General features: G+C 38.0%; 1 protein-coding gene across 6 annotated transcripts in view; it reads left to right on the top strand.

The window, feature by feature from the left end:
• Positions 1-12,969, top strand: part of DNAH12 (dynein axonemal heavy chain 12) — a 165,005-nt gene that overhangs the window by 143,058 nt on the left and 8,978 nt on the right. For 5 of the 6 annotated variants that reach the window (XR_008551678.1, XM_054694825.1, XM_037491427.2 and 2 more), the window contains 4 exons: positions 89-229; positions 9,344-9,481; positions 11,336-11,569; positions 11,834-12,022. Coding sequence is in view for 5 of the 6 variants with exons in the window: in XM_054694825.1 (XP_054550800.1) it covers positions 89-229; positions 9,344-9,481; positions 11,336-11,569; positions 11,834-12,022 (702 nt within the window). In the remaining variant the exon portion in view is untranslated. Of the gene's footprint in view, positions 1-88; positions 230-8,548; positions 8,633-9,343; positions 9,482-11,335; positions 11,570-11,833; positions 12,023-12,969 lie in introns of those variants that run through there. The other variant, XM_054694828.1, reaches the window with a different exon arrangement.

Below are 12,969 nucleotides of genomic sequence, written 5' to 3'. Positions count from 1 at the left end.
TATACCTGTCATTAATCCACTAATGTATGATTTTTAGGAATCATGCTGGTAATCTTGTGTATAATGCTCACTATCTATTTTGTCTTAGTTCCCAGTAACGATTCTACAGAATGGAGTAAAAATGACTAATGAACCTCCCACGGGTCTTCGACTAAATCTCCTTCAATCATATCTTTCTGATCCAATTTCTGATGATCAATTTTTCAGTGGATGCCATGGAAAGGAACTGGTAATTCTCAACCTCTGGAACTTTTAAAATGTGCTATTATAGTGAGGAAATATGAAAATGTAAATATTTTATTTAATAATATTAAACTTCAAGTATTTCCTAAGAAGGCAGAAATTGCACATCTCTTGTTCGTCATCTTGTTCCCAATAGTTCTTGTTCTGCTTCCCACATAGTAGACATTCAAACAAATATTTGTTGAATGGGTGAATGTGTCTTTGTTTATAAACCAAAGCCCAATAGTATGTTTAAGACTTAAGACTAACAGGGGGCGGAGCAACATGGCGGCGAGGAGACCCTGCGAGTAAGATCTCCCATTAAAAAAAGTTAATAGGGAGGAAAAGCGGCAGGTCCCAGTGAGAACTGGGACACAGAAGATAAACGGACGACTCCAGCAAACTACCTGAAGAAGAAAGTTACCATAAAAGAGGACTAGAGGGGAGGAAAGCGCAGAACCCTGCTCCCCTCCCCCGCCCACAGAGCCGGCACTCTCCGACCAGCAGAGAGGAGGAAAACAACAAACCAAAACGGCCAACAAGAACAAACGACGCAACAAGCAGGACTGTGAGTGGAAAGGAACTATTGCAGCCACCACACCCTGTGAACGGGAGCTGTGGAGAACCCTGCAGGATCCGCCGCGGCGGTGAGCGAACGGCTCCGGGCGCCATTAGAGAAGAACAAAGACCCCGGGAGACACGCACACAGCCCGGGCTGCCGGGTAAGCTTGCGCGGAAAAGCGGGCGCGCTTGGCGCACTTGAAAAGCAAATGCAGACCTGGATCCGGCTGCCCAGGTCCCCGCGCCTGCGACCTAGGCTTGCGGGGAGACACGCGGAGACCCTCACGGGGGTGAAAGTCCCTCCCTGAGTGAGCAGGAACCAGGCGCCCAGGCACGGGAGCGGGTGCAAAAGGCGCCATTCCCGCGCCACTGAACTGGGCTACAGCCCGCGTCCTGGACCTGAGGGCTTCGAACTGAGACCCGGGGCACGAAAACTCGGGGCGTGGGTTCTCCACGACTGTGGGGCACAAGGCAGACACAGCACCCCAAAGCTGTTGAGGCTTACCCTACCATTCCCGCTCTATTCCCTGTCCCACGGGCTGGGGGGAGGCGAAAAACAGCCCCCCAAGGACAATAGGAGAGATCTCTGGCGCCACCTAGCGACCAGGAAAAAAAAAGTCACTAACACCCATAGAACAGGAAATTTCTTAAGACTGCTTGAGAAGGGCAGAAGGCTTCTGGAGGACCCAGTGGCCAGCCGGGAAGTTAGCCCTCGCCAGGCCCCTTCCGACCAGCAGTCTGAGCCCACAGAGGGAGCAGGCACCCACGTCCGGGGCAGACCGGGCACACAGAAGAGTGTGCCTGAGACCGGAGGCGCAGGGACTGCATCCCGCTTCGCCATTATAAAACAGGGACATTTCTTCAGTAAAAACTGCCTAAAACCAGCAGAAAGCTCCCCCAGAAGCCAGAGATGGCTCCTGCAGGAGCCAGAGGGGAGCGGAGAAGTTCACCCAAGATGCCAGCCAGTCCGAGCAACACAGTGTCCCAATGCATACAACAAATTAGAAAACAGACAGTAGGGAGTAGAAGAACCACACGCAACCTAACAACTCCTCAGGAAAGAAGCACACCACAAAAAGAAAACCACTCCCCAGATTGCAACGACAGCAACTTGGAAGAACTTCTGAGCCTTTCAGAAAGAGAATTTAAAATTGCCATGATTAAAAAAGTGATAGATCAGAAGAAGGAAATTGAGTCCCTAAAGAGGGAAAACAATGGTCAGAAGAATGAAATTGAGTCCCTAAAGAGGGAAGTAAAAGAAATGCAGGAGATCAAAGAATTAATGGAGGAACTAAAAAACTCTGGGAAAAGCAATGAAAGCAGAATAGATGAAATGGAAGAACGAATAAGTACTCTTGAAGACACAGAAATAAAAAGAACCAAAACAGAAGATGAAAGAGAAGTACGAAGGAAAAAGAATGAAGAAAGACTCCGGGAACTATCTGACTCCATGAGGAAAGGAAATATAAGAGTTATAGGAATTCCAGAAGGAGAGGAGAGAGATGTAGGAACAGAGAAAATATTCCAGGAGATAATTGAAGAGAACTTCCCAAATGCGAAGAAGGAGCTGAAAATTGATATACAAGAAGCAAGAAGAACACCAAACTTCCACGACGAAAGGAAAAACACAGCAAGACACATAATAGTAAAGCTCCCAAGAATCCAGGACAAGGAAAAAATAATGAAGCTGACGAGGGAAGAAACAGATAACATTCAAAGGAAAACCAATCAGGCTGACATCAGACTTCTCTGAAGAAACACTACGGGCAAGGAGAGAGTGGAGGGACATAGTCAACAGACTCCAAGAAAACAGATGCCAACCAAGAATACTCTATCCCGCAAAGCTCTCTTTCCTCCATGAAGAAAGAATATGGACCTTCCCAGACAAAGAGAAACTCCGGAATTTCATTACGACTAAACCCTCACTCCAAAAAATACTACAAGGAATCCTAAAGCCAGAACCTCAGAGGGACGAATAACAACGAAAAAGACCAAAAAAAAAAGTTATTAAAAGAATAAATAAATAAAATCAAAGGAAAGACAAACACAATGGCAAATACAGATGCTAACATATCAATATTAACTCTAAATGTAAATGGACTAAACTCTTCAATAAAAAGACACAGAGTTGCAGCCTGGATTAAGAAACAAAACCCAACCTTTTGCTGTCTCCAGGAAACACATTTAGCTACAAAAGATAAAAATAGGCTCAAAGTCAAAGGATGGAAAACAATCCTACAAGCAAATGGGCCAAAAAAGAAAGCAGGAACAGCTATACTTATATCAGATAAAACAGACTTCAAACTCAAAAAAATAAAAGAGACCCCAATGGTCACTACATTATGATCAAGGGGACAATACTTCAAGAAGAAATAACACTCATTAACATATACTCACCAAACGAAAGAGCACCAAAATATATCAGACAACTGTTGTCCTCTCTGAAAACAGACATCAGAGAAAACACATACGTAGTGGGAGACTTCAACACACCACTATCAACAATGGATAGATCAACAAGACAAAAAATAAGTAAAGAAACTAAAGCTCTAAATAAGGACCTAGAGCATTTGGGTTTAACAGACATCTATAGAACACTAAACCCAAAAAAAAACGGAGTACACATTTTTCTCAAGCGCACACGGATCATTCTCCAGGATCGATCACATACTGGGGCACAAGACAAACATCAACAGATACACCAAGATTGAAATCATACCAACCATCTTTTCTGACCACGAAGGCATCAAACTAGAAATAAACCATAAAAAGAAGGCAAGGAACTATCCTACCTTATGGAGATTAAAAACCACACTACTGGAAGACCACTGGACTAACGAGGAGATCAAAGAAGAAATTAAAAAATTCTTTGAATTGAATGACAAGGAGGACACCAATATCCTAAATGTATGGGATGCAGCAAAAGCAGTAATAAGAGGAAAATATATAGCAATAGAAGCTCACATCAAAAACAAGAAAGAACTCAAAGAAACAACCTAATCTCGAAGCTCAAAGATCTAGAAAAAGAACAACAAAAAAACCCCAAAACCAGTAGAAGAAAAGAAATAATAAAAACCAAAGCAGAAATAAATGAAATTGAAACTAAAAAAACAATCCAAAAGATCAATGAAACCAAGAGCTGGTTCTTTGAAAAAATCAATAAAATAGACAAACCCCTAGCCAGGCTCACAAAGGAAAAAGGGAGAAAGCACAAATAAACAGGATCATCAATGAAAGAGGAGAAATCACAACGGACACAGCAGAAATCAAAAGAATAATCAGTAACTACTATGAACAGTTATATGGAAACAAGTTCAACAATCTAGAGGAGATGGACAAATTCCTACAACTCTACAATCACCCAAAGCTAGATAAAGAAGAAATAGAACACCTAAACAGACCAATTACAAGCAGCGAAATGGTAATCAAAAACCTCCCCAAAAACAAAAGCCCAGGACCTGATGGATTTACAAATGAATTCTACCAAACATTCAGAGACGAATTAGTGCCTATCCTTCACAAACTCTTCCAAAAAATTGAGAAGGAAGGGACAATACCAAACACGTTCTATGAAGCCAACATTACACTAATACCAAAACCGAACAAGGACAACACAAAAAAGGAAAACTACAGGCCAATCTCCCTAATGAACACTGATGCAAAAATCCTCAATAAAATTTTAGCTATCAGAATCCAACAATGTATCCATAAGATAATTCACCACGACCAAGTTGGATTCATTCCAGGGACACAAGGATGGTTTAACATCCGAAAATCAATCAACGTTATCCAACACATCAACAAAAAGAAATATAAAAACCATATGATAATATCAATAGATGCTGAGAAAGCTTTCGACAAAGTGCAACACCCATTCATGATAAAAGCCCTTGAAATTCTTGGGATACAAGGAACATACCTCAACATCATAAAGGCCATCTATGACAAGCCAACAGCCAGTATCATTCTCAATGGTGAAAAGCTGAAAGCAATTCCATTAAGATCTGGAACAAGACAAGGATGTCCACTCTCACCACTGCTTTTCAATATAATACTGGAAGTCCTAGCCAGAGCAATAAGAAAAGAGAAAGACATCCAAGGAATCCAAATAGGAAAAGAAGAAGTCAAAATATCACTATTTGCAGATGATATGATAATATACATAGAGAACCCCAAATCTCCACAGAAAAACTAATTCAACTCATCAATCAATTCAGTAAAGTGGCAGGATACAAAATCAACACGCAAAAGTCAGTAGCCTTCCTATACACAAACAACAAATCTGAAGAAGAAGAAATCAAAAAAACCATCCCTTTTATTATCAAAACAAAAAAAATCAAATATTTGGGAATAAATCTAACAAAAGAGGTAAAGGACCTATACAAAGAAAACTATAAAACACTGTTAAAAGAAATAGAAGAAGACACAAAGAAATGGAAAGACATCCCCTGCTCATGGATTGGAAGAATAAACATTATTAAAATGGCCATCCTACCAAAAGCAATATACAGATTCAATGCTATTCCAATCAAAATTTCAATGTCATTTTTCAAAGAAATAGAACAATTATTGATGAAATTCATATGGAATCACCAAAAACCCCGAATAGCCAAAGCTCTCCTGAAAAAAAAAGAAGGAAATGGAGGCATCACACGCCCAGACTTCAAACTATACTACAAAGCCATAATCATCAAAACTGCATGGTATTGGAACAAGAACAGACATACAGACCAATGGAATCGAATAGAAAATCCAGAAATAAACCCACAGATTTATGGTCAACTAATCTTTGACAAAGGAGCAAAGACTATGCATTGGAGCAAAGAAAGTTTGTTCAATAAATGGTGCTGGGAAAACTGGGTCGCTACATGCAAAAGAATGAAGCTTGACCACTACCTCACACCATACACAAAAATCAACTCAAAATGGATTAAAGAACTAGACATAAGACCTGAAACCATAAAATACATAGAAGGAAATATAGGCGAAAAACTACGGGATTTGCACATCAAAGACATCTTTACAGACACATCACCCAACGCAGTGATAGTGAAGGCAAAGATAAACAGCTGGGACTACATCAAATTAAAGAGCTTCTGCACAGCAAAAGAGACAATAACAGAAACAAAGAGAAACCCCACCAACTGGGAGAACATTTTTGCACCCAACACTAATGATAAAGGACTGATCACAAAAATCTGCAAAGAGCTGATGAGACTTAACAACAACAAAGAAAATAATCCAGTCAAAAAATGGGCAGAAGAGCTAAAAAGAAACTTCTCTGAAGAGGAAATGCAAATGGCCAACAGACATATAAAAAATGTTCAACATCACTTGTAATCAGGGAAATGCAAATCAAAACTACCATGAGATACCATCTCACACCAGTGAGAATGGCACATATTAAAAAAACTAGCAACAACAAATGTTGGCGAGGGTGTGGAGAAAAAGGAACTCTTCTGCACTGTTGGTGGGAGTGCAAACTGGTCCAACCACTATGGAGAGCTGTGTGGAGATTTCTGGACCTACTAAACATAGAGCTTCCATATGATCCAGCAATTCCACTCCTAGGTATTTACCCAAAGGACACAGAAACATCAATTCCAAAGAACACCTGCACCCCTATGTTTATAGCAGCACTGTTTACAATAGCTAAGCTTTGGAAACAACCCAAATGCCCAAATATAAATGACCGGATCAAGAAGATGTGGTACATATATACCATGGAATATTACTCAGCATTCAAAAAAGATAAACACATGCAATTTGCAGCAACATGGATGGCGCTGGAAGGGATCATGCTCAGTGAAATAAGCCAAAAAGAAAAAGAAAAATACTGGATGGTCTCACTCATAGCAGGAATCTAGAAAACTTAAATAAGGGACCAGGAAAATGAATATAAGAAAGTGAAAATCAAAATCAACAAAAAACTATGAACCAGAGACACTTTTGGGGGGTTAGGGGGCGGAAGGGAAGGATTGGGGTCAGAATGGGGCTTTTGCAATTGTATGGGGGAATATAAAAATAAAATTTATTATTTAAAAAAAAAAAGACTTAAGACTAACAATCTATTTTCACATCATTTATTCATTCTTTCAATAAATATGTATATTTATCCTAGATACCAGATACAAAGTAGTGAGAATAAAATAGACTCTCCCCCCAAAAAAAACTTGACTTCAGTTCTAGTAATGATGTTTTGACATATTAATAATGCTTTTCAGTGTATCCATGTAAAATAGTTTTGCATATATTATTGGGGGTTTTAGGGGTTTCAATGAATAGCACTCATTTTCCCTGCCTGAATTATTATCAATTAAGAAACATGGAAAATGGCCTCCCTCGTGGCACAAGGGGTCAAGCACTGCATTCTGAAGCAATCTGCAGCCTCTGCAGCACGAGTTCAGTCCCCAGCCAGAGAGAAACCACATGGCGAAGCCAACCTCTCTTGTCTCGCCCGCTCCTCCCCTCAGCAGTGTATTTCAGTCAGTCTGCCTGTTCTGTTCCCCGCTCTGTCTCTGGTGAATCTTCTCACCCCTCTGCATCTCTGGCCTGTACCCCAGCTCTTGTATGCATAAATAAATAAATCTTTAAAAATAAACACGTTTAAAAAAAAAACATGGAAAAGTATAAACACATGGGATGCAAATTATAAACTTTACTGATTATTGATATAGACTAGGTTGGAAGATGTTGTTTTTATCTGTAAACAAATGCAATTTACAATCTAGTCAAGGGAAACCTATGCAAGGCAAGCTCATTCATAATCCCTATAAACTTGGAGTGGTGGGTTGTTAAAGTTACAGATGTCAGTGCCTCACTCCTGGAAATTCTGATTCACTAGGTTTAAAGTGGGACTGTAGAACTGGTGTAAATAAATAAACACGTAACAAAAGAAGTCCAACTATTAACAAGGTTGGGAATGACTGTTGTAATGGAATTTCCTTTGGGAAGACAAAGGAGAGGAGAAAGGAAACAAGCATTTTTTGAGCACTAGCAGGTTCCACATAGTTTCCAAATCTAACAACAATCCTGTAATATAGGAATTATCACAACCTTGTTTTTTAAATAAGGCAACTGGGGCTCCGGCAAATTATCAAAGGCATTCAACTCATAAGTCTTAGAGGTGGGGTTTGGTACCCAGGTCATTCTGTCTCTTCCCACTTGTATGTGATTAACTCTTCTTGAAAAGAAGATATTGAAAAAAAAAACTTCGTGAAGAAAAAGACATTTTGAAGTCGGTTCAAGAAGTATGTCTTAAGGCACAGAATTATGAAATTGTGAAAGAGCAACAAGCAGCTCATTTGGGCTAGACTGGTAGGAAATGAGTAGGAAGTAATATTGCACTTGATCTTAACCAAAAGGCCAAGAAACAACGAGAAGAGGAAGTAATATTGGAGCAAGATTGTAAAAGTCTTTTTATGCCTTGCAGAGTAGTTTGGATGAGTCAGCACAAACCAGCACCACATCACAGCAAACAAAGCAGAGGTATACTCCCTTGATCAATAGATCTTTAGATAAGGAAGGCAGGGTCATGCATTCCCTTGGATTAGTCACCAAAGGCACCCTGAAAAATACAGAAATCAGTTACAAAAGAACTCTTTGGGAAAAAAACCTGCCCTCAGAAAAGAGATTAAGAAAATACTTTTTAGTGTGCAAGTTTTTTTTATAATAGTCTGGTTTTTATTTAAATCTAGATAACAAGTCTGTGGCAATCTCTTCTGATGTCCTTTGTCACATCTCTTTAATCTACATCTCATTTCAGCTACAATTGTAGAAGACAATTTTTTGTTAATTCAGACTCATCTGAAATTGACAGCATCTCATTTCAAGTATGCCTCTTTATACTTTCTGACCCTAAAGAGATTTCTTTGTCCATAAGCACGGCTCTAAAATGTAGAGGAATTACTCCCTCCTTAAGAAAGCCCATTATGTGATAGTATATGGAAAATATATGTAAATAAGGTTATTGTGGCTTTTCACCTAAAAGACATTTCACTACATTTAGTTATGAACTTAATGTAGTGTGTAATACACATGTTGATTCTCAACAATGCACACCTGAAACATAAAATGTTATAATGCAATTTACTTTGATTAAATTTTCTTTATTTAAAAAAATGCTTCACTAAAGCATCCATCCAGTATGTTAAAAATATGCTTTGAAATCAAATAGGGTTTGAAATATAACATTTCAAGGGTATAACTATTCAGTAAAGCTATGGTATACTTACATTTTAATATTATAGAAGTAATAATATTACTTCATTATTAATTCAGCTACAGCACATGAAAATAGCTCAGTGAATTTTTTTTTACTGCATTTGAAGTTATGTTTGAGATGGTCAACTTAAAATACATGCTTCAGTATTGGAGTTTTTCATTAAGTCATAAGATTAATACTTATTATAGTATTATTTTAGAGTGCATGTCTTTTTAAAATAGAAGTCTGTAGAGATAAATGGGGATAGAATCTTAAAATTAAAAAGATCATTGATTTCCCTCTTTTAATGATAAAAATCTGATCAGAATTCTTTCTTGTGTAATTTTTATATTAAAGGCATGGGAGAAGTTGTTGTTTGGAGTTTGTTTTTTTCATGCCCTTGTTCAAGAGAGAAAGAAATTTGGTCCTCTTGGTTGGAATATTCCATATGGATTTAATGAATCAGACTTACGTATCAGTATTCAACAACTACAGGTAAAATCTGAAAGGAACTAACACTGATGGAGAATCACTCCAATCACACCCTGGTCTGTGTACCAGACCCTACATAATCCCTTGTCTTAGAATATCTTGCTTAATTCTCCCAACACCATAATAGGTGTGTAGCTAGTAATAATAGTTATAACTATGAAGCACTATCTCCTTTTGGATTTTTTTCCCTGCAAGTAATGGGAAGTTTGATTCAAATTGACTTTTAAACCATAACGAAATTTATTATCACATAAAAAAAGATGTTCAGAGGCAGAACAGATTCTAGAGTTGGTTGTTTCAGCAACACAAAAGTGTCCTCAAGAATCCTGTTTCTTTGGTTTTTGAGTCCAATTTAGTTGGTGTATCCTAAGCTTGGAGAAAATTTTGCTAAAACCACCATACTGTGTATAACCAGTTAATTGAGGATTTTCCATCTTCTGGCCAGGCCCTGACCTGCAGCCTCTGGTGTCATTAACCCTTCTAGGCCCAAGGTCAGGGTCTGCAGACATAGGTTGGATCCATTTTTCATTTCTTCAAGAACTAGGACCTTGGGAGAGGATTGATCTTTAAGCCATCTTCACCTGGTTATACTAGCAGGCTACTTCTCTCCAATGGGGGAAGTCAGCAAACTGATAGCTAAGTAGAGTAGATATCAAAGGAATGAGTTGAAAGTCTACCTCTTCCATGTGACAAAAATTTAACATGAATTTCTCTTGGGGGTCCTGCAGTTTTGAGGAGGAAAGGGACAAACTTGAACATATCCCCCAAAGAAGAAAAGGAGAAATTTTCCTTTTTCACAAATCACTTATCCCTCAAGAAGATCACCTTCTCTCTCTCCCCATCATATCTCTTGACTTGTCTCTTCTTCCTGAAAACTGGGAGTCTCAAAGAATTAGACCTTTTAACTTGGGTCTGGAGACTTTAGAGACTTTTTTTCTTAATTGTGTACCATTTTCACTTTAATACCTGCACAGTAAGTCAGAAAAACTCTTAACCAGTAATACCATATATATAAAAACAGAAATTCCTTCCTGTATTTAAGAAAAAGTGTGAGATCTAGAACTGGAAGAATTAAGCTCAGGTCTTCATGTTACTTCACATTTCCAGTTACATGCTCTACAGAGTTATTGGGAGATGAGTAAGACCATGTAAAAGCTATGCAAATAGTGGTTTTTATTATGTTGATCCTACGATATTCAGGAAACTAGAAAAGATATGTGTTGTCTATCACTGTAACTGCCATATTATGTGAACCAGGTTCTGTTATGAACTGAAGTTTGGGGTTGCTTGTTTTCATCACCTTGTGAACAGTACGCTAAGTGAGGCAACCAGTTCTCAGCATTGGTACTACTGGCATTTGGGGCCAGATCTTTGTTGTGGGCAGCTGTACTGCACATTGTTTCATAGCATCCCAGGACTTTACCTGCTAGAAGCCCGTGGCATCCCCACCCCCACACCAATAATGACATTATAAAATGTCTCCCAATATTGTCAAAATCATCCAGTTGACAATCAGTGCCCCAAAATAAGTTTTATCCAAAATTACATGAAAAATTCATGTCACTTTTTAAGCTGTTTTTGTTTTTAACTAAGTTTTGAAATATTTTTATTATCATAGCTTTCAAACTAGCAATATGTGTTTATTTCTGAAAAAAAAAAGTGAAGATGCAGATAAGCAAAGTGATTTAAAATAAAACAATCCAAAGACCACCCATGATGATCATTTCTTTCAACCCCACTTCTATGAATATAGAGAGATGATACATGATTAATTGATAGGTATTTAATGTCATCTTAAAATTGAAACAAAGTGAAAGACTTTAAAGTTTTTCTCACTTTATTTTTCCTTTGTTTCAGTTATTTTTAAATGAATATGATACAATTCCATTTGAAGCTATCTCTTACCTAACTGGGGAGTGTAACTATGGAGGAAGAGTGACAGATGATTGGGACAGACGACTCCTCTTGACTATGCTGGCTGATTTTTATAACCCATATATAATTGAAAACCCTCATTACAAGTTTTCTCCTAGTGGAAATTATTTTGCACCCCCCAAAGGCACCTATAATGACTACATTGAATTCATTAAGGTAACTGATAGATTTGAGTGTGATTTTCTAAAAGCAAATAGTAGAAGTTTTCCCTGTAATGTATAAGGTTAAACAAGTATTAATGGTTCAATCAACTTTCAGTTTCTTTAGTTTTCAGTAATTATTGAAAATTGGAAAGATTTAATTTCTCTGATATTTGATGTTAAGTTGATTTTTAACTTTTTTTGGCTCTACACATGACTACCTTATGAATTTACATATCCAGTGATAATATGATTGCTTACTTAATCTATTTCCTGATAGAAACTTCCATTTACTCAACACCCTGAGATATTTGGATTACATGAAAATGTTGATATCTCTAAAGATCTTCAACAAACGAAAATCCTCTTTGAGTCCTTGCTCCTCACCCAGGGAGCCTCCAAACAGACAGGATCCTCTGGAAGTTCTGACTACATTCTATTAGAAATTGCCAAAGGTATTCTCAAAAAGGTAATAATTAGCTTAAAATATGTTACTTATAAAAAGAAGTACAGAAATATAATCTGAAAACTCCATCTAGAAGCATTATAACCTTGATTGAGATCCTTTGTTTTTTGAGCATTCGTTTCTAAATCCGTAGTGTTGATAATAGGAAATTTTTTATTTGTATAACTCCTGGCACAAAGTAAGTCCTTAATAACTATAGTTGTGGATGAACTATTGAACACGGGATTTATTGCCATTTCTAAACATAAATAATGGACCTACTTGTTTCAAAATAGAGAAAATGGTCTGAACTTGCTAGTTCAAGGAATGAATAGTTCTTGATTTATACCTTAGAAAGTGAAGAGACACAGGAAAATAGAATCAGCACTAAATTAACTTTTATAGCTTTTCTTCTATAGTACATACCAATGTAATTAACCCTACCAGGTAAAGTAGAATGATTCTATTCTCACTATTTTTTTTCTGTGTCTTCAATGCAATAAAAAAAACCCCAAAAACTATGGTAACTTTTTATGGCAACTTTTAAAAGATCAGTGGTTCTAAACATCTAAATGCATATTGTCATAATTTCCCTCCAAGATATTTATCCTTATATTTCAGTGTCAGGCAATCTGACAGAGCAGAACCTGAATCCTTGTCCATCTGTCTTTAAAACCCATAGACAGCACCACTGTCCTATTCTCCCAGTTGGTATCCTTGACTTACACCACCCCAGAAGGAGAGAGCCTGCTCATCTTTAGCCTGGCTGCAGCCAACAGAGAAGAGAGGGGAACCACATTATCGGCCACCCTTGAGTGTAGGCAAACTAACCCCTTCTGACTTCCACCCCTGGCTGCTGCTTCTACTGTTGATTTTTCTAACCCTTGATCCCTTACTATTTCAGTGGTTTGTCTCCCTTGCCCAATAGAGGCTCTTACAAGATCACTAACAGAAAGTTACCTTGCAGCAGC

Source organism: Talpa occidentalis, unplaced genomic scaffold, assembly GCF_014898055.3.
Source record: "Talpa occidentalis isolate TD23 unplaced genomic scaffold, MPIMG_talOcc4v2.1 talOcc4.10, whole genome shotgun sequence".
NCBI classification, from domain to species: domain Eukaryota; kingdom Metazoa; phylum Chordata; class Mammalia; order Eulipotyphla; family Talpidae; genus Talpa; species Talpa occidentalis.
This window is presented reverse-complemented; position numbering and strand designations above follow the sequence as displayed.